At 38.7% G+C, this 26,971-nt stretch overlaps 1 protein-coding gene across 1 annotated transcript in view; it reads left to right on the top strand.

Annotated features, from left to right (window-relative positions):
* Positions 1-26,971, top strand: part of L3mbtl4 (L3MBTL histone methyl-lysine binding protein 4) — a 310,153-nt gene that overhangs the window by 215,872 nt on the left and 67,310 nt on the right. The window contains exon 15 of the mRNA XM_042699191.1: positions 926-996. Within this exon, the coding sequence (XP_042555125.1) occupies positions 926-996 (71 nt within the window). The remainder of the gene's footprint in view (positions 1-925; positions 997-26,971) is intronic.

The following is a 26,971-nucleotide window of genomic DNA, read 5'->3' as shown; positions in this document are numbered from 1 at the left end:
CAGAACGAACACAGGTCCATTCCAAAGGTGGAATTTCTAAAGAGATGCTTTCTTTTCATAGAGTCTTAATAATTAAGAGATAGAATATTGATAGATATGTAACTTACATCTAACTATCCCAGAATGTATTTCTGCAATGATATATGTGCTTATACAACATATACATAAAATGATCTCAATTCATGTACATACCTATTAGGTTACTATGTAAGGTGTTGGCAATTAATTGGATTTCTTCATCTGCCACCAAATTGAAATCATATTTCCACGACCAACTCCAAGGCTCATCATTGAGGATAAAATGAGAGAAAGCAGTTCTCTGCAGAAAGGAAATCAATTTGCGAAGCAAAGTATTATAATTTATTTAGTAAAAGTTTTATTTTAGTAAGTTCCATCATTATTATGGAGTATGAGCCTAAAGTGTCAATGAAGTATCATGTTAAGTTACAAAGTTAGCCCCTGCTGCATAACACAACCCTTGAAAAGTTAATTAATTCTCTGACATTCAGCAATGTAACTAAATTACTTTACCCAGTTGTTTGAGCACAATGTCTGTAATCTTCTGATTAAAATAGTAAGTGCCAACATCATCGGGAGCAATTATTTACCCATCTACCACCCCAGCACCCACTATCCTGGATAGTTCCTGCTCAGAATCTGAACAGAGTATTCTCCTGGGAAACATAGAAATTTCTTATTACAACAGAATGAAAGCAGGGCAAGACTTACAAGTTTCAAGTTTTTAAAGTGCCTGAAAAAATACACATATTTTAAAAATCTTAAACTGCAAAACAATTTTAACAAGCCCGTGTTCACGAATTCACTATCATTTTTCCTGTGATTTCAATTTAAGTTTATGCTGTTATCATGATTTATTCCTACCTCACAGGATAATGAATCTAGATTTTATTTCTGTTCTTGCCAGGCTTGTACAGCAGGCAAAGTGTTTGAAAATCAAAGGAAAAGAAGATGTTGACTTGGAGAATCTTTTCAGAGGTAAAAACAAACTGCAGAATATGTTTTTTTGTTGTTGTTGTTGTTGTCCCAAATGTCTTATCTGCTTGACTGTTTGGCTTTATTATTCTGATAGAGAAAGAAGGTGGAGGAAAAGAACCAAGAGTCTTGTGATCTGGTCCTAAACTTATAAATAGATTCTGTTACTTTACTGCCATGAATTTTCTTATTTTTAAAAGGAAAAGGACCAAATTGTCATCTCTGTGATCCTTATTCTGGGAGGACAGATATGAAACTGTTGAAATCTGGCTATGTGTTCAAACATCTCTCTGCAGAAGCCGCCGGAGGGAGAAGCTAGGGGTCTTTCACTTTGATATACATCATCAGTAAGTTTGGCAAGAGATAAGAAATTTGAGTGTAGGGAGAAGAATCCCATATTTCCATTCAATTGTGTCTCTTCCCAGTGAATGTTCAATATGGATAGAATGCGGCACTAGGTCCTGTGGGTAGCAAGCGAACAAGTCTGTTTTCCCTTGGCTGTCTTATTTTAGGGCCAGTATTTTGCTCTGGCCAGATGAAAACATTGGTCATTTGTAACTAGTGTCCTACATCTTTAGCTGCAGTAGTTATGTAAGTTAGTATCTCTCAGAACATCATGACAGAGGAAAATTGGTGAGTTTTCTGCTGAGCTGGACAGAAGTGCAGTGAATAGTTCAGTTGGCTTGCATTGCTGATTAGCTCCAATACAATTACCTGCCCCACTTTTCTTAAAAGTATTGAGCAGTCACTGGGCAAAAGGGTGTGAGGTGTATGAGCAAACTAAACTACTCATTTCAGTAAGCACAAAGCTCAGCCGAGAGTTGGAAGATCTCTTGACTTTATCTCAATGACAAAGAGTAATGGGTTTTCCTCACCTATTGGAGGACAAGTTTCTTGGCTTTCATTGTGCAGCTACATGGTTCTCTCTCATCAGGAGAATTTCTATGTATTATAACCTGCTTGCTTTAAATAAACAACTGGTATTTTAGAAACTCCTCCATACAAATGTTCTCATCCATTTTAACAACGCCTTCATTCCATAAGCAGCATATTTTGGAACCACAGAAAAAGCCTTTAAAAAAATGTCAGTGTTTTAATTCATATTTTGACACTTTTGAAAATTTCTGCACTGAGTAATTATGTATATGTTCCTGTTAAAACAGATACACAATTTTGTAGTTCACATAGTAAAAGTAGTAATGAGGATCATCCTGACCAAAATAGAAAATATCTCTAGCAAAGTGCATTTGCGTAATGTTGAAAGATGAAATTTCTAAACTTGTTCTTTTCAGCATTACTTGTGAAAAGTTTATACCCATATGCTATTATTGCTTCCTGCATTCTCTGTGCTAATTTAAATGTTTTGATTTCCTAACAGCCAAGGTCTAGGGGAATAGAACCGTCAGTGTTGTCTGGATGTGCAGGGAGCATATGAATGCTGTGGGTCTCAGATGCACCCTCAGTGGAGTGCAGTCAAGAGTCAGCCCTGCTGCATGGGAATTTATAGGCTTTACTTATTCGCACCTGTTTTCTAGCCTGACACCCAAAGTGCTGTGTCCCGTATCAGACTGATGCCTGTTGTTATAATCAACCTCATTTGCTCAAACAAAAAGAAAATTGACACTACATATGTTACCACAGTGACCTCACATGATTACATCATATTTCCCTTTCTTTTTCTATGCCTTTATCTTTCAGTTTCCTTTTTGTATTTACGTCTGGGCATAAGTTGAAAAGTACGCCTTCTGCATTTATTTGGAGTCTTGGTTTTTGTTTTGTTTTGTTTTTAAGGAAAATGAAAGCCTAAATGTGTCTTCCCTGTTTCCTTTGAGACAATAGATTGCATCCCATGGATTCTTCCAGATCATATGCACAATACATATGTGTACACAGAAGATAAGGACTTTCTTACCTTGGGCATGTTTTCAGAATTTTTTCTAACCATGTCTATTTGGTTAATTCATATAATTAATTATTCATTAATTTTGGCAGTACTGGTGTTTGAACTCAGAGCCTCAAGCTTGCTAGGCTGAAACTCTGCCACTTGAGCCACACCTCCAGCCCTATTTTTGCTGATTTTGAGATAGGGCCTTTTCTAAACTTTTCTATGAGGGCTGGCAACTGTTAGGTAAATTAAAGTAGGTAGGTTGAATTAGGTAGTGGATAAAGAGAACACCACCCGGTATTCAGGCAGGAAGAGTTTATTCCAAACTGCCTGCCCTGTGGTCACCATGCATGGTAGAAACCATTTGGCCGAAAGCAAGCTGGCCAAAGTCCCACCTGGGTTTAAGTAGGGAAGGGCGGGGGAAGGATGACATGGTGAAGGAAGGTGTGGCCACACTGGATTTAGATGTGAATGTAGGCCCTGGGACCCACATCAGGTCTGATGGGAGGATGGTAGGTGTGATCAGGGGCAGCCCAGGATGTGACCTTGGCAGAGGGGGAGGTGACTGCCCAGGTGAGCCAGTTACCTAGGTGACATGGGTATTGGGTGGAGACTTAGCCAAGAGGAAGGAGGATTCTGTTCTGCCTTCCCTTCCCCTGACCTTACAGCATTCAAAGGCAATCCTCCCTGCCCGAGTGAGTATTTAGGATTACACATGTGAGCCACTGGTACTTAGCATCATGCCTATGTTCTGGAGCATTTTACTTGAAATAAATATGTCTGATAAATACAAGGAAGAATCCTTTAAAAATTACCTCCTGAGCTGGACAGAAGTGCAGTGAGTAGTTCAGTTGGCTTGCATTGCTGATTAGCTCCAATACAATTACCTGTACCACTTTTCTAAAGAGAAAAGGAATATTGAATAGTCAGTGGACAAAAGGGTGTGAGTATGAGCAAACTAAACTACTCATTTCAGTATTCAAGTATAATTCTTGGTGGCTCTTAATGTTCTTCAAGATCCTTTTCTTTATAATATTTAAAAAGAGATCTTGGAAAACAGGTGCCAGTGGCTCATGTCTATACTAGCTGCTCAGGAGGCTCTGATCTGAGGATCATGGTCAGCTAGTTCAGAGAAATGTGAGACTCTAATCTCCAGTTAATTAGCAAAAAGCTGAAATTGAAGGTATGGCTGAAGTGGTAGTATTTGAAAGTCCTGAGTTCAAGTCATAGAACTGTGATTGAGTAAAAGTCTTAATTGCTTTCTAATGATATATTTGTTAAAGAAAGCGTGATTAACTAAAAAATAATCTTTGTTAGATAAAAGAAGTTTGCTTCCCTAATCTTTTTAAATTTAATTTAATTATAAAGGTGATGGACAGAGGGGTTACATAAGTAAGGTAATGAGTACATTTCTTCTTGAACATTGTTATCCTCTCTCTCATTTGTCTCCTACTTTCCCTGCCCTGACTCCTCCACCCAAGTTGTAAAGTTCATTTCCAATATAGTGTCTTATGAGTATTGTTGTTGCATTGGTTCACCCTTGTGCTTTGTCTCTCCATTTTGTTATACCCCTTCCCTTTCCCAAATCAGATAAACCCTGTGTCTTGGTTCTCGAATCTTAACTTTGAGAGTAAACTTATAGAGAACTAAGGTATGAAAAGAAGCAGTCATTATCCTTTGTGGCTTTGTTATGTACAATATCACAAGAACATGGAGACTAGGATCCCACACTGCATGTGTTCTCCAGGATGAGGTTGAGCAGCTTCTGCCCTCCTGAGCTTTTGTCTTTTGCTCAAAGAATGTTTCCAGAAAACTGGACAAAAGCTGCTCCTTTGCTACAAGCGGAGTGAAGGACCTACTCACCTAAGCCCTGTTTCCTGCTCTATCCTGAGCCCCAGAACTCACAGCTCCTTGGTACTTCAAAAGGTAGTGCTGTCAGCCCCACTGCCATTCTGGAGCATCTCTATGGGAATGTGAAAATGTTAGCTAACTGGGTGTTTCATTTTGAATATTTGTTATTTTTTTGTCTCAAATAGGTAACAATGCTCATTTTTCAATCTAAAGATCTTCTAAATGAGAACTATTGAAAGAGAAAAATATTGGGGCTGGGAAGGGAGCTCAGTGGTAGAGTGCTTGCCTTGCATGCATGAGGCCCTGGGTTTGATTCCTCAGCACCACATTAAACAGAAAAAGCCAGAAGTGGCACTGTGGCTCAAGTGGTAGAGCACTAGCCTTCAACTGAAGAGCTGAGGGACAGCACCTAGGCCCAGAGTTCAGGCCCGACAAAAAAAAAAAAAAGAGATGAATATTGTTAATAAATCCTTTGTAGGCTCTACTTTAAATGCCACTAATGAATCATGTGTGGGTGTATTGGATAGTTGTCTCAGTGCTGGAACAGAATTTCGCACATAACACAGTTTCAGTCCATGATTGCTTGGTTCCAGGCCTTCAAAGCCCTGCCTTCAATGAGCTACTTCTACTTAACTAGGTCCACCAGCAAAGTTCCCAGCAACCCCCAAATCATGACAATAGCCAGTGACCAAGAATTCAGCATAGGAGACATGGGAGGGATATTGCATGTTCAAATCATAACTTCGTGACTATGAACCTATTTCTCTTGTCATTCTGTAGAGCATTGGTCTACTAAAGCTACAGCATTGTAACTGCAAGTGGATTCCTTACTCTAGTCTTAGAGGTTAATAATCATGAGGCAGTGTAACAAATTCTTCTACCATAAAATATTTACATAATGAAATGCTCTTTCATGAATACTTCAGTTATTTTGTTTAAAACAAAGATACAGTAAATACAGGTGCAATTGTATGTGCTCATTTCTATAGGAATAGTATCTAAGTAAAGTTGTTAGGTTAACAATGTGTACTTTTTATATCCATGTATGAGGGTACATGCCTATCATCCCAGCACACTGGAGGCTGAGGCAGGAAAATTCTGAGTTTAAGACTAGTCTGAACTATGTAGTGAAATCTTGTCTTACCCACTTCTCCCAAAAAGTATGAACTGTAAAAATTATAAGTATTATTGACAATGTGCCTAAAATATCTCTAACTCATTGCGTTCCTAGCAATGTTGTGAGAGTGATCATTTCATTCCATCTTTTCAAATAATGGCTCTTTATTTTATTCACTTCACCAATTTGAAAAATAATTTGAGGAATGTATGAAAAGTTTCATACATTTATTGTTTAAGAGGTGTTGTATTTTTTCATGTTCTCTATCCTTAGCATATTTTATTGTTGTTCGCATTGTTGCTTCTATTTAGAATAGGATTATATTATGAATTTCAATACCTCCTCTGTTTTGTCTTTAGGAGATTTGTGTGCTTCTCCTTTTTAACTAAAAGCCTTTTCAACTAAAAATAAGTCCTATGCTACCTAATTTCTGTTTTTCTTTCATGATGTCATGTTTTTTCTAACATTAAGATTATACATCTCTTTGAGAAAATCTGTGGTGTCATGTTTTTTACTTTCAAATCTCTTATAGGATATTGAATTTTATGTAAGGATTAATGTAATATAGCAGCTTAATGTTGTTTTCTGAATTATTTCAACATCACTTTAAAATTACCCATCTTCTTTCAACTAATTCAAATATAATCTTCACATAGAAAGTTCTGTCACAAACCTAAAATTTAAAAGCTCTATCGTGGAAGTGTGTGTGTGTGTGTGTGTGTCTGTCTGTCTGTCTGTCTGTCTGTGTGTGTCTGTGTGCATGAGAGAGAGAGAGGAGAGAGAGAAAGAGAGAGAGACAGACACAGAGACAGAGACAGAGGGAGGAAGGGAGGAATGAAGGGAGGGAGGAAGGGAGAGGGAGAGGGACCTCCAGCCCTGGATGCTACTTGTAAGTGCCAAGTGAGCAAGTCCAGAGAAGGAGACAAGAACCATCAAAGTGTTCTTCCGCCAGTGAAAAGATAAACAGTGCATGGTTATAGCCATTCAATGGAGTATTTACTCAGCAGTAGAAAGAAATGAGCACCAAAACAGCATGGAGGAATTTCATTGCCTGTTTCTCAGTGTAAAAAAGCCATTCTGGGAAGCACCTGCTGTATAATTCCAAGCATTTGAGATTCCATAAGAGTTGAAACAACAGAGATAGCAGAAAGATCGCAGGTTAAGAGTTCAAGTCAGGGGCAGGTATAGGCAAGAGGGTTGGATAGATGAAATGGAAGATTTTTAAGAAAGAAAAAAACTCTGTATGAAACTATGCACTATATTGGATACACAGCAGTGTGCATATGTAAGAATCAATAGAACAACACAAATGTAAACTATGATCTTTAAGCTGCTACTATAATCTGCCAGTTTTAGTTAATCGATTGGAAGAAACATGCAAGATATTAGTTACTAAGAGGACTGTAAGATGGAAGCTGGAGGAGATATAGGGACTTCTGCATTATCTGCTTAATATTCTAATAAACTTAAAAACTGCTCTAAAAGAGAAGGGAGTACTTACAAGCCGATTGTGAGGCCTTAGCATCTTCATAGCAACTCACCAGCATGTTGTTCTTGCACTCATTTTAATGAGCAAGGATTCGGGTTTGTGGGTCATAGAGAAGGCTAGGACTAGCTGGAGTGAGCAGGAGACACGGGGAATCATTTGTAGAAGTGGAAAGGTGATGCTGGCTGTGGGCACTTGGCATTCACATCGTCGCCCAGAGCATATTCTGGCAATTAAAGGAAACTGATATCATTTCAGGAGTGCATAACAACTATTCTCAATTTCAGCTAGGAATATGTGAATGTTAGACATGACTATGGTGAGCCAGGTACCGGTGGCTCAAGCCTGTAATCCTAGCTACTCAGAAGGTTGAGATCTGAGGATTGTGGGTACAAGCTAACCCAGGCAGGAAAGTCTAGATGACTCTAATTTCTAAAAAAAGCCAGAAGTGGAAGTATGGCTCAAGTAGTATAGCACAAGCCTTGAGAGAATGAGACCTTGAATTCAGGCCATCACAAAACAACTAGAGGTGCTGGAAGGTATGATTGTTTGGGTGTTGTGAGGTGTTTGAATTCAGCATGTATACTTACAGTTTTATTCTCTGGAAGCACTCTGCTACATTTGTTCCTCACCTGTTGATTTCAATATCAATAATCAGAGCTTACAAGCTGAAGTAGAATGTGATAAGCTTCTCATTACAAAAAAGAGGTTATCAGCTTTCCCTTGCTTAACAAAATAACACCATGCAGCTTTATCTGAAGTTAGAGAGCAGGTGAGATTAGAGATGTAGGGATTGAAGACCGGAGAGCTGATGGGATGCTCAGGATTGATTTCTTTCCCCCCCATCAGACCTCATGTGCCAGCATTCCTGGCTCTGCTGGTAGCTTACTCAGTCTCAGCACCTGACAAGGCTCTCATGCGGAAGATTCTTGAAGCCAGTGGAGGGATCTGGATCAGCTGAGGCTCCTTTCTAGAGCCTGTTGGGCTCCTTTTACTAGCTTGGGTTTTAATTCTCCTTTAATATCATTTGAAAAAAAATTAACTTTATCATTTTCTTCTCTCTTATTTCTTCCAGAAATAAGTAAAAAAGAAATTTGCTTTTTTTTCTGCATGTGAGGATTGAAATAGACTTTATAGTTTATGGATTTTGAAGAATTCTAGGCATTGTTATGAAAATAGTTTGGAATTTTTAAAAATTCAAGAATGACAAAGTCAAAGTAGACATGTATCTCTGCTTAATAAGAAGACATTTATTTTTAATTATAAGGAGTGAGGGACAGACTGCTCTGAGATATCCACCCCACAGTACCCAGGCTGGTATGATGTGGCATCTACCACGTTTCCTGAGTGCTCCATAAATAATTCCCTGGAGCTAGAGCCCGTCTCTGCCGCAGAGACACTGATATAGTTAGAATGTGGCTTTCCCATCCTAGGTCTTACAGCCTAGGTATGTAATTGGTCCCCTGAATTTGACGTGGGTTCGTTATCAGCTGTTGTCAAGCCAACCATACTGGATTTGTTTACCATCCAGAGCTGAGGATGAGTGGACAGACCAGAAGCAGTAGAGGTCCAGGGCTTCTTATTTCAGGGGCAGAATTACAGCTTGAAGTTCCACTCTTATACAGATTGTTTCTCCAGGGTCCAGAATGGATTCCTGGGTGCTTAGCTTTTTAGGCTTCTCATTGTAGGCAATATGATTGCTATTCTAATTACATTTAGAGCCTTCTTGCACCGCCTGTGGCAGCCTACCCTTTATTCATCATTTCTCACCAGGCTTGTCTTCCATGTCCAATTTTAGTACGAAAGGGAAATATCTTCAGGCTGCTGTGAAGAATCTTTTCCTTCAAATATATAGGTCTGAGATCAAAGATAGGAAACCCTGTCTGTATTGCTCCAGCAGATTGATGGCTTGAGACATTTTTGCCTTGATTATAGGCACTGTGAACTTTCTCTTTTTCTGTTTGCGTTATTGGAGGTTGAACTCAGTATCCAGCATGTGCTGGTCAAGCATTCTACCACTTACTTGATCTACATTGCCTACCCCTTTTGTTTTCATTTTATTTTTGAGACAAGGTCTTGATAACTTGGCCTAGCCTGGCCCCAAGCCTGTGACCATTTGCCTCCACCACCCAAGTAGCTAGGATTAGAGGCAGCTGCACCTGGCAGTATTGTGACCCACTTAAAAAAATAAACATTCCCAATATATAATCTCTACAAGGAGAATAATATGGCTGTTTTCTAAGAAAAGGTTTATGTAAAGTTGGGATTTATAGGCCATAAGATATAAATATCGTTGTAGGCTTGTTCAGAAAGATCTAACTGAGGGATCTAGGCATAGTGGAGCACTCTTGCAGTCCCAGGAGGGAGTGCACTCAGGAGGTAGAGGTAGGAGAATCTTGACCCAAGACTAGCCTTGAGATTGTGTCTGAAAAAAACCAGCAGGCGATGTTATCTGAAAAAACACAGGGTAAAAGTACTATGGCTCTGTGGCTCAAGTTCTAGAGCATTGGCTTTACAAGCATGATGCCCTAGGTTTGTCGCTCAGTAACCTCTGCTTACCCCCCTCCCCCCCCCAGCCTTCCAAGAAAGCTTAAATAGAAGACAAAGTTTAGGATTCAGGAGTAGTTTGGGGATTGAGGCAATGGAATTCCTTTTCTAAAAAATTTTCAGTCAGACTTTTCTGGGTTCCTCTACCTAGACAGCACTGTGGTTTGACAATCCATTTAACTGCTAAGAGGCAGGACTTTAAAATTATGGTGCCAGTCACCTGGTATCTAAGGTGGTGATTGAGAGAGTCATGATCCGCTATGTTGAACACCTGGAAGTGATACTTGCCTGTATTGTTCAACAGTCACCTTAAATAATGGTACAGAAATTTGTTCCTGAGAAGCAGGAAATGAGTTCGGACTGATCCTAGGAAATTTGGCTTCAGTTATACTGACCTTATTTTATTACTTTGGAGCCACAAGAAAATTTCATCTCTTTAAAACATTAAAGGAATAGCTATTATTAAAATGAACGATTTTACTAAGTAAGGGGCACAACCTGTTTCACTACCACAGAAAAATCAGTGGATGAAATATACCTGAAACGTTAGCATATCAGTTAGGTATTCGGATGAGTCAATCTGAATTCACTGCAACTCCTCTTGTTGCCATAGTTACCGTTGCCCTGTGGGGGTACATCCTGTATCATTTATGTCATGAATTTTATTTATTAGCCTAGACAACTGCTTCTTCTGTTATTTACATGGCTATCCTTAGTTTGCTATCTGCTATACTTTTCCTCTGATTTTTCTCTTTGGAACAATTTTAAGTTGACATACTAACTTTTTTCTAAAGCTTGACTGCCAAGCCGTAGTGGTTTTGATGCACAGACAAATCAGATTACAATACAACCATAAGAAAAGAAATACCTGAAATAAGATTTTAAAGACCTTAAATTTGAAAGGAGGAAATTCCTGAATTATTTTATAGGTAGATCTTTTTATTCCTTTTGATCTTATTTGTCTTTAGAAGGATGATGTTTAAAAATATCCCCAGTAATGATGGACAAACATTCATACACTTGTGCCTGGTGTTTATTCTGTAAGGATGTAAAACACAATGATAAACATTTCTTTTTTTTGGGGGGGGGGCAGTCCGGTCGTGGGGCCTGAACTCTGGGCCTGGGCGCTGTCCCTCAGCTCTTCAGCTCAAGGCTAGTGCTCTATCACTTGAGCCACAGCGCCACTTCCGGCTTTTTTTCTTTTTTGCTTATGTGGTGCTGAGGAATCAAACCGAGGGCCTCAAGCATGTAAGGCAAGCACTCTACCACTGAGCCACCTTCCCAGCCCTGATCAACATTTCTTAGCAGTGAAATCAAGTGATTTTTTGTTTTGTTTTGTTCTGTATGCTGGTCCTGGGGTTTGAACTCAGGGCCTGGGTGCTGTCCCTGAGATTTTATGTTCAAGGTATGCTCTACCACTTGAGACATACCTCCACCTTTGGCTTTTGGGGGTGGATAATTGAAATGAGAGTCTCATGGATAGTCCTGTCTGGGCTGGCTTTGAACTGTTATTCTCAGATGCTAGCCTCCTCAGTAGTAAGCCACAAGTGTCCAGCTAAATAATGTTTTAAATATATGCACTATGTGGGTAATGATACTATTTATAATAATGACTTAAGTACTAGATCCTCCCATTTTATAATTGTTTTATGTCTGATCCATTTTCTCTTTGAAGGACCCTGCTCCACTTTTACTGCAGAGGTGCCAACAGGCAGCTTGAGTGATTTGTCCAGGCTTGTGCACCTGGCAAATGACAGTTCCAGCTTAAACTTTTCTGTGTATAACCAGAGCTCTTTCCCTAGACAGCGTTGTTTCATTACTCATACTCACAGACTGCGTGGTGTAGTGCATAGTCTCTTAGCAGGGAAGTTGGGAAGAAGACTTTAAGACCAGTCATCTACTCACCACCTGATGTGGCTGAGCCATGGAGACAGTGAGCCTTGCATCTCCACCAGATACATTCTCTACCTCTCAAAGGGGTTGAGTGGATCAGAAGAGACAAGCAATGGAAACAGGTATTGAAAATAAAGCACCTGTAGCCAGGGTTTAGTGACTCACAGCCTTAATCCTAGCTACTCAGGAGGCTGAGATCTAAGGATCATGGTTCAAAACTAGCCATGGCACACTAACCTAGGAGACTCTTATCTTCAATTAACCAGCGAAAATCCAGTACTCGAGGTATAACTCAAATGACAGAATGCTGTCCTTGAGTGAAAAAGTTAAGCAAGAACTCCAGGCCATGAGTTTAAGCCCAATTATCATCTCAAATCTAAATAATTAATAAATAAAGCAGGGTATCTACAAAGGAGTCCTACCAGTATCTGATATTTCTGTGTAAATTCATCCAAGGCGAATTCATGATAGCTCTTATCTAGGATAGCCTGATGCTTTGACTTTGACTTTTCTCGCTGAGATCCAAAGGGTCAGGAAAAGTGAATCAGACTCCTGGTGAGAGGCTGAGGCCAGAGCAGAAAAGAAGGCTGAGGAGTTCCACTCATTGCCCCCGTATGTCTTGAATATCTAGCTCCTACCGTGAAAAGTACAGAAATAGAATCACCAACCTTTGGTTCCACACTAAAGGTGATGGAACTGGGGTCTGAGCCTGGATCTTACACTGGCTGGGCCACTAACTGGCCCTGTCTTCTGATACAGGAAGGCATTCTGGGGTGAGGTACCAATTTGTATGAGACAGTCTGTTGGCCAGAAAAGTATCATGAAGAAGCAGGCTGAGTCAAGTGTCCCCCTCAATCACGTAGAGTCCTGAATAGAGAAAATAACAGCCTGAGAAAGAGTAAACATATACAGGAAGGGCAGCAGAGGGATTTGAAGAGCCACAGTGGAAGAGGCAACCTGTTTGCCAGAACCTGGTCACACCAGGCAAAACATGTTTGGAACATAGAAACAAACCTAAGTCAGTTGTACTTCGAGTAGACATTTGCATGCTGTGATTTCTCAGTCACTTTTAACATGATGCTTATTTCATCTGCCTTTATTGAGCATGCCATTTACATGCCAACTAGGCTGTGAACTTGTCATTGGCAGAAATGTTTGCTTACTTTTTTGAATTCTCTGAACCTCCCCATGTGCCAGTTCTATAGTGGGAATGCAGTGCTGAGTGAATTTTGTACCATTTCTAGAACCAACTTCCCTGCCTTTTTTCTCTCTAAAGTATTGCCTTATCAAATTTATATTTCAGCTTTGCAAACAGATGCTTTACTAATACTAGAAATAGATTTCAAGCTGTCTTACCAACTTAGTATAGTATATTTAAAAGGGCCAACTCTAGCTGGAGATATATAAGACACCTCTTGTATCATTTTAAAATAGGAAAATTCAAGCCAGACACTGATAACTCATTCCTGTAATCCTAGTTATTTAGATGGCTGAAATCCACAGATTATGGTTTGAAGATAGCTCATGGCAGAAAAGTCCATGAGGCTTTGATCTCCAGTTAACCATCAGAAAGCCGGATGTGGCGCTGAGGCTCAGAGTAGAGTGCTAGCCTTGAGCAAAACGCTCTGGGACAGTGCCAGGCCCCTCACCCCCACAGAGAAACTTGATAAACAAGAAGAGGATGACAATCACTCTTTCACAAATTGGACTTGTTCTTTTAGCTGATACATTTGCGTGGAAGTGTAAGTTGACAGGACTTCCTGTTGGAATCCCCTAAATGGTAAATGGTGCCATCAAGTATGCTTTGGAGTTTGGAAATTTGTAGCATTCAGTTTTGCGTAGGACAATTTGGAGCCAAATTCAGTGCATTTTCCAGTTTGTTGATTTGTTCTCTCCTTGAAAACTAACAATGTCAAGAATTCTTTATGTCCATTAGCCTACTTACTCACTGAGTTCCATTATGGAAAATTTGTCACTATTGGCAAAGTAAGAAAAAGTCAACCATTTGCAAAACTAAAGTTTTCTTTTGCCTCAGATGGTTAGATGGAAAAGCACATATGAATTCTGTAACTTCCTTCCCCTTGAAGATGTTTGATCTTATATCTAGACTCATTGATCCACAAAAGCATGTTACATCTCATTGTCTGGCAAGGAGGCACTGAGCCATATATATTATAATCCAATATATTGATTAATTAAAAGTTATCTATATATCAACTGCCATGCTTCCATAAAGGGAAATTAATTTGATAGTTTTTTCTGAATCTATATGATTGTTTTATGATTCAGAAAACACTCTCAGTCTCACTAGGCTTCAGAGCTATTACTGCAACAACATTTTAAGTGGTATTGATCCATGTGATAGTTAAAATTTATGGGAATTTTCAATTGGGAGCATGATTTCAGGACCTGTATATATATATCAATAGTTTTTAAACTATGCCATCAAAGTAAAACACACCATTGACTTACAAGCACGTTTTAACCATTGGTAAGTATTTCTCTGAGTTCTTAGTTAGCCTTTGGAATGGCCTCTGGTTTCTTTTCAAAAACTTCAAAGTAGACATTTTATAATTGGACGGCATGATATTAGAGATGTCATGAAGGAAACTTGTCAGTAATCAAGAGCAATGCTAGCAGCCTAATCTGTGCCATCACTGTTTAATGAGTCAGAATAGCTAACTGATGGGAAATATTATAAGCCCCACCCTCACCCTGCCCAGTGTTTTCTGTGGTCTCTGCAGGGGTAACCACAACTGCCACTGTCAATTCTACCTTTTATTATCTCTCATCCCACAAAGCTAGGAATTTTTAATGTAGTGTTGTAGATGCCACGGCTGGAAATAGGATAGTCAGGATGACAGGGTCCCACATCCCTAAGCAGAGCTTTCTCCTTACCTCCTTCAGCTACCCCAACACAGCCAGGGAAGGGTTTCACCAGGCACCCCCAGTGTCTCCACAGTTACAGAGTGAATCTACTCTACTACTAATCATTTCCAGAGAGGATGGAATTTGTCCTATCAAGGAAATGCATCAAGATTTTTAGCTTGATTTTTGAATGAAGATAGGAACACAATGGTCTCAATGGTAACTCTTGGTTCCTGGCCCTAGACGATTTCCATAGGCATTCTTCTGGACTGGCAGCCAAATTAGATTAATGGTAAGTGTTCTGTCCAGTAGCAAGTTCTGGAGATGAAAAGTAGGTAAAAGCACAAGTTGCTGGTCAGAAGACAGTTCGGGAGGAGACCATAGTCAGACCCCTAGCCTTGTGCAATCCTGAGAGCAGATGCTACCTTCACCTTTCAAATGTACTTGCCGTAGAGAGCAGAGGCAGGAAGAAAGCATCTTTTCTAACAAGTTAGTAAAATGTGGCCATGCCTCTTTGATAGGTGACATATTAAAATATTTCTAAGAAAGAAAGAACACATCAATACACATTCTACCACAAAATTACCCTTATCCCACGCCAATTAAGAGATCACATGCTAGGGGAAAAAGATTTTTTTTCTGGCTTTGTCTCCCTCTCACAAGAGCTCATTTCAGACCTATGTAATTGCCCATAGAGAATGAAAAAAAAGAAACATTAAAAACCAGAAGTGTTTCACTTCACACTAGCAGCCCACTAAAAGCAGCAGAGAGCAATGTAGATTCTAATCAAATAGCAAATCTGCCAACTATATACCCACTTTATGTCTTGATAGTAGTAGGCATTGATTTGATAGATGGCTCACGTCTGTAATCCTAGCTACTCAGGTGGCTAAGATGTGAGAATTGCAGTTCGAAATCAGCTAGGGTAAGAAAGTCTTTTGTCTCCCATTGAACACCAAAAAAAAAAAAAAAAAAGCCAGAAATGAAACTGTGGCTTAAATGGTAGAGCACTAGCCTTGAATAAAAAAGCTTAAGAATAGTGCCCACGCCCTGAGTTCAAGCCCCAAGTCTGGCACAAATAAAAATAAGACTAACACATTGAGAGAAATTAGAGGAAAAGCTAGTGAGGATCCTGGGGGAGCTCTTACCAGAAACTAATTGCTGAAGATGGGGATGGCAAGTGTGATGGGCACAGTCCTGAAAGTCCTGATGGCTTGCCTGAGCAGCCTGGTGGACCTATGCCTGCTGAGCCATGGGTTCCCTGGGCTGTTTCCTGGCTCCATCAGGCCAGATGGTGTGCCCTGGGCAGGTACCTGTCTGATCCAGACCTCAGTATTGTGTGGTGTGTGTGTGCATGTGTGTGTGTGTGCATGTGAATATGGGAACAGCTGGCACATGGTGGCATATCCATTAACACTTTCAGTAGCTGCTGAGTTTTGTTGTGAGGCAGACACGTTTTTGGAAGACCACCAGTTTTGTTGTTTGGGGTTATTTTATTTTTATTAAATCTAGGAGTTCACGAAAAAAAAGCAGGTTTAGATTTTAAAGGAATAATTGCAATATTATGCTGACTGAATCTCCTATCCTGTGAGCCTGTAGTCCAGAGTCGTGAATCAGCATCAGGCCAGTGTGGTAGCATGGGAAGGAACGGAACTGTCCCTCCTGCCGGGCCCTGCCTGCGGTGCTTTATTTCATTCCATGAATTCTTAGGATGATATTTAGCTTTTAATTAAGGGATGGTAAGAGATTAACAACAATAACTAATACCAAAATGGAACAATTCTGGAACTAGGCTGTAATGAAAGTTGTTTAAATGTGGCTGCTCGTTTTCTTAGAATGCAATTGCGTGAATTTGGAGAGCATGTGGTTCTTTGGTTTGCACACTATCCAAGGCTTTCTCATTTGCTCTACAGCATTGCCACACAAAATCAGAATTAATCTGTCCTGTGTTATTTGTGCCCTAGTGCTTTTTGTATGCTTTTTGGGAGGGGGGTCCAGTTGTGGGGCCTGAACTCTGGGTCTGGGCGCTGTCCCTCAGCTCTTCAGCTCAAGGCTAGCGCTCTACCACTTGAGCCACAGCGCCACTTCCGGCTTTTTTCTTTTTGCTTATGTGGTGCTGAGGAATCGAACCCAGGGCCTCAGGCATGCAAGGCAAGCGCTCTACCACTGAGCCACCTTCCCAGCCCCCTTGTATGCTTTTCTTAATGACATGAACTCTACATAAAAAAAAAAATCCATATATTATGTGGATCAAACAAGGTGAGTCCATTAACATAGGAACTGATAAAGAGAATACATATTCACAATGATGTAGTATTCAGCCAGAAAAAAAGAATGAAACCTATCATTTGTAGCAACAAATATGGTGTTATATTCACTGTGTTAAGTGACATACACAAAGAGTAAAAGACAAATATCATACTCACCAATGGAAATAAAATGTTCATCTCATAAGATAATGGAACGAAGTGTTAGAAGGTTGACAGAGTGAAATTAGAACAAGAGCAACAAACACGGATAGGTAGAAAGAAGTACTTCTGGTTTTCTATAGCATAGTACAATGTTGGCTATAGTGATCTGCAACACTTTTGAAAATAAGGAAACGAGTATGAATATTCTTAACATATAAATATTTAAGAAAATGTGATTATCAACTGCATTTGATCATTGCACAATTAGATTAGACAGCCATGCTACACCATGAATGATTACAAGTATTAGGTACCAGTAATAATACTTACAATAATAATGCTAAATTCTGTCAATTTCATTGTATACACTGGCATTATCTATGCAACCACAGGCACTGTGTAAACCTACAGGATGTAAGCATCAAGGTGGCTGGAGAGCAAAGATGGCAGGTGCTGGGAATAGTAAATATCAATACTAGGTTGTTAGAGACTTTGTGAAATTATTGCACACTGAAGTAATAATTTAGGGCAAATGAATTTAAGTGCATTCTAAAATGTGTCCATTTATATGGGCCCTTTGCAAAGAATCACTGTTATTACTCTTGAATTTCTCAGATCCATTAATAAACATCTAGTATCTCTCCTAAATAAAATCTTACACATATCTGTACCCTATTTGATTTAGTCCTTTCTCCCTATCCTACTAGATTTCTAAAATTATCACTATAGTCCCTTAAATGTACTGATATAATGAATTTCTCTGTAGGGCAAGGTCTTCTCAGATAACTTTTCTGCATAAGTACCAAGGGTAAGAATCTCCACCATGAAGAAAGATAGAAGTTATCAAAAAGACAAAGCCAGTGCTGTTGGCTCAAACTTGTAATGTTAGCTACTCAGGAGTCTGAGATCTAAGGACCACGATTTAAAGCCAGCCTGGACAGGAAAGTAGCTGAGATTCTTCAGTTAACCACCAGAAAACTAGAAGTGTAGTTGTAGGTTTGTTTTATTGTTGTTTTAGAGGTGATAGATAGCAGGGTTACCGTTACATACCTTGTATGTTTTGTGCTTTAGTGCCTTTTGTATACTTTTATGAGAGTGGATTCTGTTGAGTGAATTCTTCCAGAAGAGCCCAGTTTCATTGTAATCAAAGACTTAACTTTTCCCCTTAGTCAACTTCCTCAACTCTGCCAGAAATGTGACAGTAGTTTCTTCCTTGGCACATAAAGCCTCTCTAGTCGTTCCTGTGTTTCTCAGTCCAAACCTATTTCTGGATCTGTGTAATGGTTCCTTACTTACAGCGAATGGATTGGTGTTACTTATTTGAAGGGATTCCTTAATGAAAACTTCATATTGGTTCACAAATCTCTGATGCAGCAATTACCATCAATCAAAATGGTTTTTGTTCATGCATTTGTTTTGTCTCAAATTATGCACGGTGGACTTAAAATTTGCAGTGAGAGTTACAGTGATGAAACTGACATAGATTTCATTTTTCTTCTTTACTATTTCACAGATAAGAGTCATTCTTACTGCAGACTTTAATCTTTGCAAACAATAGTTCTTTTTTCCCTATCAGGTTAGCTTTCTGTCATTGTGACCAAATACCTCGTCATCAATGTTGTAAAGGAATGAGATGACTTTTTGCTCGATTTCAGAGGTTTAATCCTGGTTCATAGGTTCATGGCTTTTTGGCCTATAGTAAGGCAGTACCACAGGGTGGACAGAAATCAGAGCAAGAGCTACCTTGTGACTTGACTCGTATGTGGCTTTTTTTTTTTCAGTAATCACAAACTCCAGTCTCCTAATAACTGATGATTGGACTCCTTAAAATATTTTATAGAGAAGTCTAGCCAAAAAGCTAATATAAAATTGAAAAGTAGAAATAACTAGGTAAAAGAACAGATGAAGAGGTACACTTACCTCGTTTGTTAATGCCTTAAGTATTTTTCAACAGTAAGCTTATTGTGCCTATAAAAGAAAACCATTGGATTTTTCAGCTGGCTGGCTGTTTATGGCACCCAATCCAGTGTTCTGTGTTTATACATCTGTTCTAAAATACTTCATTATTATAAGAAATTTTAAAAGGCAATGAAATTTCGAGCCAGAAAATTCTTATAAAATTAATGAGTTGGAGAGAAATTGAAATGGCAGTGAATAAAAAGGAAGTTTTGAATCCAAAGCTTTGTTTCACAAAATTTAAAGTGGGAGGCATGAGAAAAATGCTTTGTTCCTGCTCAAAGATTCCTGAGGACTATGACTTGTCACCTTGGAAACTTTAGAATCGAAAACATTTTTTTTTTTTTTTGCTTTGCTTCTCTCTCTCTTGTCTGTATTAAAATTTCAATACCTCTAACTGATGGTGCACGATCACATGGAAGGCTGAGGAGACTCCCTAATGGAAAAGTAAATCTATGTTTTTATCTTCTCCTAAAAGGCTCTTGTTTGGTCAAAACAAGCCCAAATTAGGGGCTTGAATGGCTCACACTTGTAATCTTGTAATCCTAGCTACTCCGGAGGCTGAGATATGAGGATCAGGGTTCAAAGCCAGCCTGGGGAGAAAAATCTGTGAGACTCAAATCTTCCAATTAACCATTTTGAAAAAGAGATGGAAGTGGAGGTCTAGCTTAAGTGGTAGAGTGACAATCTTATGTGAAAAAGCCAAGTGAGACTACAAAGCTATGGGTTCAAGCCCCAGTGCACATGCACACACATGCACACACACACACACACACACACACACACACACACACACACACACACACTTATATATACACACAACTAATACTTCATTTGTTTGATAAGACGATGAAAATTAATATTTAATGATAGTGTCAAAAATGTACATTTGTCATTATATTCTATTCTAATTCTCTCACACTTAGCTATTTGCCAAGTTTGAGAGACAAAATGGGAGATGGTCATAGCTTTAGTGATTTAAATCCTTTGTAGGCCTCCTAACCTTTTCTAGCACACAGAATCTTTAGAAAGTTAAACAATACATTACTGATGTTGAATAGGTAGTCTTTGAGGAGTAGTGTATGGTACCAAATCAAAAAATGTAAAGGATATTCAGGAAAGACATAAGACCCCTCCCCTGCCTTGCTCCTCAGCTTACAGCTCCCTTTCCCAGGGATATATCTACTAATATATATCCACTTAGTACAATCTATATAGGCATGTATGACACAGAGCATTAAATATTCCCCTCCCATCATTTAGTGATACAGTTTGCTAAGTGGTTCCTTTGCAGGTCTGGTGCAGTCTCATTCTTTCTACCCCCAAAATTGCTATGTGGCCCTCTAGATCGTGTTGGCTTTGTAAGGAATGCACTGAGTCTGGTGGACAGAATCTAAGTACAACCACTAATGGGCCAAGTGCATGTAGTTTAGCTCATGCCAAATTTTTTTCCATAAAACTTGTACCAATATACTTACCACTGCCAATGTATGAAGAAACCTCTCTTCCCACACATTGTATGAAATGTGAAGGTCAGGAGAACGTATTTTTCATAGCTTAAGAACCATTTGTGTTTCTTTTCCCATGAACACTTGGTTGAATCCTGTATGTATTTTTTGCCTAAGTGAAGTCTGTGACTATGTGTATACGAAAGCAGCTGTCTATGTTTCTTTAGTGTATCTTTTGTCTGTGGACTTGCTTATAACACTGCTTATGACTTTGTATGTATGTTCCTGTTCAACTATATCTATTAGTTCATTTGTGCCTTCTGGCACACTTAGAAGGCTATTCTTTCTCTTTTAAAAAAAAGTCGACCATGCTTTCTCCTGGTGATTTTTTTTTTTTTTTGATCAGTCAGGGGGCCTGAACTCTGGGCTGGGCGCTGTCCCTCAGCTCTTCAGCTCAAGGCTAGCGCTCTACCCCTTGAGCCATAGTGCCACTTCCAGCTTTTTCTGCTTATGTGGTGCTGAGGAACGGAACCCAGGGCCTCATGCATACAAGGCAAGCACTCTACCACTGAGCCACCTTCCCAGCCCCTTCTGGTGCTTTTATTGCTTTGTTTTTTAGTTGGAATTATTGCTCTATTTGGAATTTATCTTTGTGGAAGGTAGGCAAGCAGATTTTTGGCTTTCTTTGTCTTGCTGCCTACCCAGAGGTCAATATGCTAGTTATTGGATAGTCTGTCTTTTCCCACTGATTTGAAATCACACCTTTATTGGCTATTAAAGCCCCTTATGAAGAGAAATATACTCCTCACCTCACTTATGTAATTGTAACTACTCTGTACATCACCTTTACAATAAAATTTAAACTTTTTTAAAAAGACACTTATGTTCATGGCATTGCACCTCATGACTGTCCATGTCTCCAATCAATGTATTTTCATTTGCTTTGACTTCATACTAGGTTTTAAAATCTAAACAGCAACTAATCCCTGGCAAAACATTTCTATGGCATAGGTCCACCCTGCCAAGTCCTCTTGCCTGTTCTTTTTATAAGCAAACTTTAATATCAGTTTTTCTGGCATGATTATTATTATCACTATTTTTTTTTTTTTACAATTCCTGCTGGCCAATTTTGAGGATCCATTAAATTCATGGCTTCACATTGAATTTTCTTTTTGATGAACCTGAGAATAAGAAAGGTTTCCCACACTCAAAGTATTTCCTGTTCCTTTAAAGACCCTTTTTAAAAAATCTTTTATTATCTTTAGGTAGTTGTATAAAGGAGTTGACATTGGACAAAGCAATTATGAAAGCAATGCGCCTTGATCAATGCCACCCCTTTCACTCACCCCTCCCAACACACCCCTTTCCTCTCTTTTCTTAACATTGTAGCATATACATTGATTGTTTGATTGCATTTTTCCCTCTTTTTTCATTCATCTACCCCCTCCCCCTTCTCCCGACCCTCACCCCAACTCTTTCAAGCTCTTGTTTCCTGGTGTTTACTTTGTTAAATGTTGATTAAGCTTTTGTAAGGAATTATACTGTTTGAGTTCTCCCCTGAATCTAGTGTATTTTATGCATACACTTGAATACCATCCAGAGTGTTTACTTACATATTTATAAATTAGTTCTAGCTAGCAGCACATTTTTGAATATCATTTTGGTTGCAGGAGTAAATTGAAGCGTTTCTTCCCTGAGCTATGACTATTTATTCACAAAGGGTATCAGTTCTCCTGTATATTAATTTGGCTTCTACCAAGGAACAATATTCTCTTCTGATGTATAATCTTTCATGTAATTACTTTGCATTTTGGGATACATAAACGTGTCATCTACACATATCATTTGAGCAGTCAAAAATTGTTTCATTCTAATCTTTCTTGGGCTGAAATAGCCTGAGAACATTAAGACAGTGGCTCTCAGCACTCTGAGACAGGTTGGACCCAGTATTACTAGGGAGACCTGTGTCTAGATGACTCGCAAGATCCCCTTACTGCCTTCACTTAATTCTACCTTGCTTTTACTTCCGCTTTGTTTGAGTATTTTCCTTCTTCCCGAAAGCACTTTTAATAACTCATTTTCATGTTTCCTTTGCACTGAAAAACTGTAAAGTAGGAGATGGATATGTCACAGCTTTACTGGTAGAAATGCGTCTTTTGTAGGGTTTCTCATGAATTTTGTATAGTGTTCAGAAAGAAAACTAAAAATTAAGTTGCAGAAGTTTTAAATTACCCTGTATAAAATATATGAAGTACTATAGTTTCACTATCTGAAAAATGCTAAACTTGTAAGGAACTAAGTTAATTCTTTCTTTTCTTTGTAATTTAATCCACGGGGACTCCAATATCATAACACTCCTAAGTCTCGTGAGTATAAACATTAGCTGTTTTAATGGAGAGTAGACATATGAGTTAATTAAGATTCCTGGTTGAGAGAATATGAATAATCTTAAGGAGCAACTAAGTTTAACAGAGACTGGGGGAAATTAATACCAGAAGTTGTGAATTTGATCTTAGCTTAGAAACTAATTTGGTATATATCCCTTGGCAAGTTACTTAACCTCTCTACTTTGGTATTTTAAATTTGTAATACTTTATTAATATAAATTAATTGTTAATAAATATTTAACCCCTTACATTTATAATTATATTCTACATTCTTCCTAAATGGCCCTATTATGGTTATACAGCAGATTAAGGGAGCAGTTGAAACAAGAATCCACAATCATAGATTTCTATAAGCTCATCAGACTGCCTCCTTCAATAAATCTAGCACCTTCTTGTGAAGTCAGTCAGCATTAACTCTCACCTCTTGCTAGCATCATTGCAAATTGGAAATGTTAAGCAACATAAATACATGTTGATTTCCTAAGAATAAGACACTGGCATTGGCAAGCACCGTGAAGGCTTACAGAATATTTTAATTAGGGAAAATAAAACTCATATTAATAGTCAAAAGGACACTAATCAAAAAGGTCCTTTAAATTCTATAGTCCAATCCTTTTTCTTTCCTAGAATCCAGCACACCAGTGTTTGTCTTGTTTTATTGCCTGCAATTTTTCTGTCCCATTCTAAGACTGGAAAATGACCATTGAAAAAGGATCAAGCTCGGTGTGGTGGATCACACCTATAATTACAGCTTTGGGAGGCAAGTATCAAAAGGATCACAGTGCAAGTCCAGCCAAGGCAAAAAGTTTGTGAAACACCATCTCAACCAATTAACAAGCTAGCTATAGTGCTACACTATAGCCTGTTATCCAAGCATAAGTATAATGATTGGAATCCAGGTCATCCTAAGCATACATAAAAATGATAAGACATTATTCAAAAAATACATAAACTAGCTTCATAAAAAGAGTGTGGTAGTCAATTTTTGCTTTCAATTTCATTGAAGAGATGGAGGAATATTGGTGTGAGTTCTGCTTTGAAGACATTGTAGAATTTAGCTGTAAATCCATCCGGTCCTGGGTTTTTCTTGGGTGGGAGGTCTTTTATTGCTGCTTCTATTTCGGTGCTTGATATATGTCTGTTAAGTTGGTTTAAATCATCTTGGTTTAGTTTTGGCATGTCAGTATTTGCTAGAAACTTGTCCATATCTTTCAGATTCTAAAACTTATTAGCATAAAAGTTTGAGAAGTATCCCCTTATTTTGAATCTTGGCTGTTTCTGTAGTGATGTTTCCATTCTCATCTCTGAGTTTGTTTATTTGAGTGTATTCCTCTTTTTTTTTCTCATAAGACTTGCTAAGGGTCTGTTAATTTTATTAATTTTTTTTGAAGAACCAACTCTTTGTCTTGTTAATTATTTCTGTAGTTTTTTTGGACTCTAATTAATTTAATTTGGATTTAATTTTAATTATTTGTTTCTGTCTACTGGATTAGGATTTAGCTTGTTGTTTTTTTTCAAGGAGCTTTAGGTGCCTCATTAAATAGTTTCAGATCTTTTCAATTTGTTAAAGTAGGAACTCAAAGCTATAAACTTGCCTCTGAGTACTGCCTTTGCTGTGTCCCAGAGGGGCTGATAGTTTATGTGTTCATTTGTTAAATAGCATGGCTTCTTTGGCACAGGCCAAACTTTTCTTAATAGAGACCCAGAAGCACAACAAATCAAAGAAGAGTTGGACAAATGGGATTGCATGAAACTGCAGAGGTTCTGCAAGGCAAAGGACTTAGCTAGCAAGATCAATAGAAAGCCCATAGATTGGGAGAAGATCTTCACTAGCCATACAACAGACAAGGGTCTCATATCTAAAATATACTTAGAACTTAAGTCCCCCAACAACGAATCCTCAAAGAAACAATTGCCCGATTAATAAATGGGCTAAAGACTTAAAGAGAGACTTCTCTGAAGATGAAATAAGAATGGCCAATAGACACATGAAGAAATACTCAGCTACTCTAGCCATAAAAGAAATGCAAATCAAGACAGTGAGAATGGCTATAATCAAAAAAACCTAGTAACAGCAGATGATGGAGGGGATGTGGACAGAAGGGAACCTTACTGCATTGTTGGTGGGAGTGTAAACTTGTTCAACCACTCTGGAAAGCAGTATGGAGGTTCCTCAAAAGACTCCACATAGAGCCCCCTTATGACCCAGCAATCCCACTTTTGGGCATTTACCCAAATGATCACAAACAAGGTCATACCAACCACATTTATCACAGCATTATTTACCATAGCTAAGATATGGAACCAACCCCAATGCCCCTCAGTAGATGAATGGATCAAGAAAATGTGGTAGATATATATATATATATATATATATATATATATATATATATCAATGAATTCTATGCCTCCATCAGAAAGAATGACATTGCCTCATTAGGAAATGGAAAGACTTGGAAAAGATTATATTAAGTGAAGTAAGCCAGACCCAAAGGAACATAGGTCCCATTGTTTCCCTTGTTTGCAATAACTAGACATGTCTAGGACAAGCAGAGAAGGTCAAAGGCTAGGTACATATGACCACATGAGATAATGTTAAGCAAAATGTACCCCAAAACAGGGACACAAGTGTTTTTTTTTCTTGCTATTGTTTTTAATGTACTTACAATGCACTACATGATTCTTTTCTTTCTTTTGTATGTTCTTCCCCCATGGTATAACCCCCATTTTCACTGGATTTGATGCTGGTGTTCAATCTTTTTTTTTTTGGGGGGGGGTCCCGTCGTGGGGCCTGAACTCTGGGCCTGGGCACTGTCCCTAAGCGCTTCAGCTCAAGGCTAGCGCTCTACCACTTGAGCCACAGCGCCACTTCCGGCTTTTTTCTTTTTGCTTATGTGGTGCTGAGGAATCGAACCCAGGGCCTCGAGCATGCAAGGCAAGCGCTCTACCACTGAGCCACCTTCCCAGCCAGTGTTCTATCTTGTATATACATTTTTGTAATGTGGGGAGGGGAAGGGATATTATGGAACACTTAAATAGGGATACAGGCTGACCCATTGTGACAAAGAGATGTACAGGACACTATGTTGAAAAATAAACTTTACAATGTTGGAGTGGGGGGTGGGGGGGTGGGAGGGGTTGGGGAGGTGGGAAAGGAAGTGATGATAGGGGGAAAACAAAGAAGTAACTGCTCGCTATGAAATGTACTCATTACTCATGTAACCATAACCCCTCTGTACAACATTTTACAATAAATAAATATATATTAAATATATATATATATATAAACTAAAATTGTGGTTCAGGTGGTAAAGCACCTGCTTGATAAGAGCAAAGACCTGAATTTAGATACCAATATTTCCAAAAGGAGAAAAACCGAAGGGTCAGTGAGAGTAGTAGCCATGAGAGAAACAGGAGGATCATGATGAGCTTGCATGCTTATCTACTTCTTATTCATCTGCGATGGATATAATTTGATACTATAATGATACTATACAACTAACTATTGCTATTCTACTGGACATCAGGTAGATGAGATACAGAATATACATCAAAGTATGGAGAAGAAATCCTGAAAATAATTATATAAAGTGCTCATATTAACTATCAGGCTGTAACACTGTAAGTGTTTTGGAAATGGAGAGAAGATGGAATATGTACAGAGAGCTGGACTCAGAAACTGATAGCACAAGGTCGTGGTTCATTCTGAGGTCATGGTACATGTTAAGACCAGATAAAGCTTCTTTGTCCCTAATGGGGTGAGGTATGGAGGACTGTATGTCCTGTCTGAATTTAGAGACCCCTTTATAGAAGAGGCAGAGTTGACACTTAACCACAGAGCAGTGGCTCTAAAGTATATTTCCTTGTCGTATTTACCTGGGAGACAGTACTACACATACTCACTTCTGGAATATCATTGTCCCAGAGTATGACTTTGTTTTTAACAGAACCAAAAATTTTGTTTTTCTAATGCTGTTCACAAAACTATAACTTGAATAAGGCCTTTAGAGGGGTCCATGAGTCTAGATCACCCTGAGAAAATGTGATTGTGTTGATGGGCAGTCGTGAGTAATAGGGTAAAGAAAAAAAAAGCTTCCTGGAAGAAGAGAGGAATAGAATTATTTTTAAA

The sequence above is a fragment of the Dipodomys spectabilis genome, unplaced genomic scaffold (genome assembly GCF_019054845.1).
Source record: "Dipodomys spectabilis isolate Male_0828 unplaced genomic scaffold, ASM1905484v1 ptg000235l, whole genome shotgun sequence".
Taxonomy (NCBI): Eukaryota; Metazoa; Chordata; class Mammalia; order Rodentia; family Heteromyidae; genus Dipodomys; species Dipodomys spectabilis.
The sequence above is the reverse complement of the archived record's forward strand: the minus strand, read 5'-3'. Positions and strand labels throughout refer to the sequence as shown.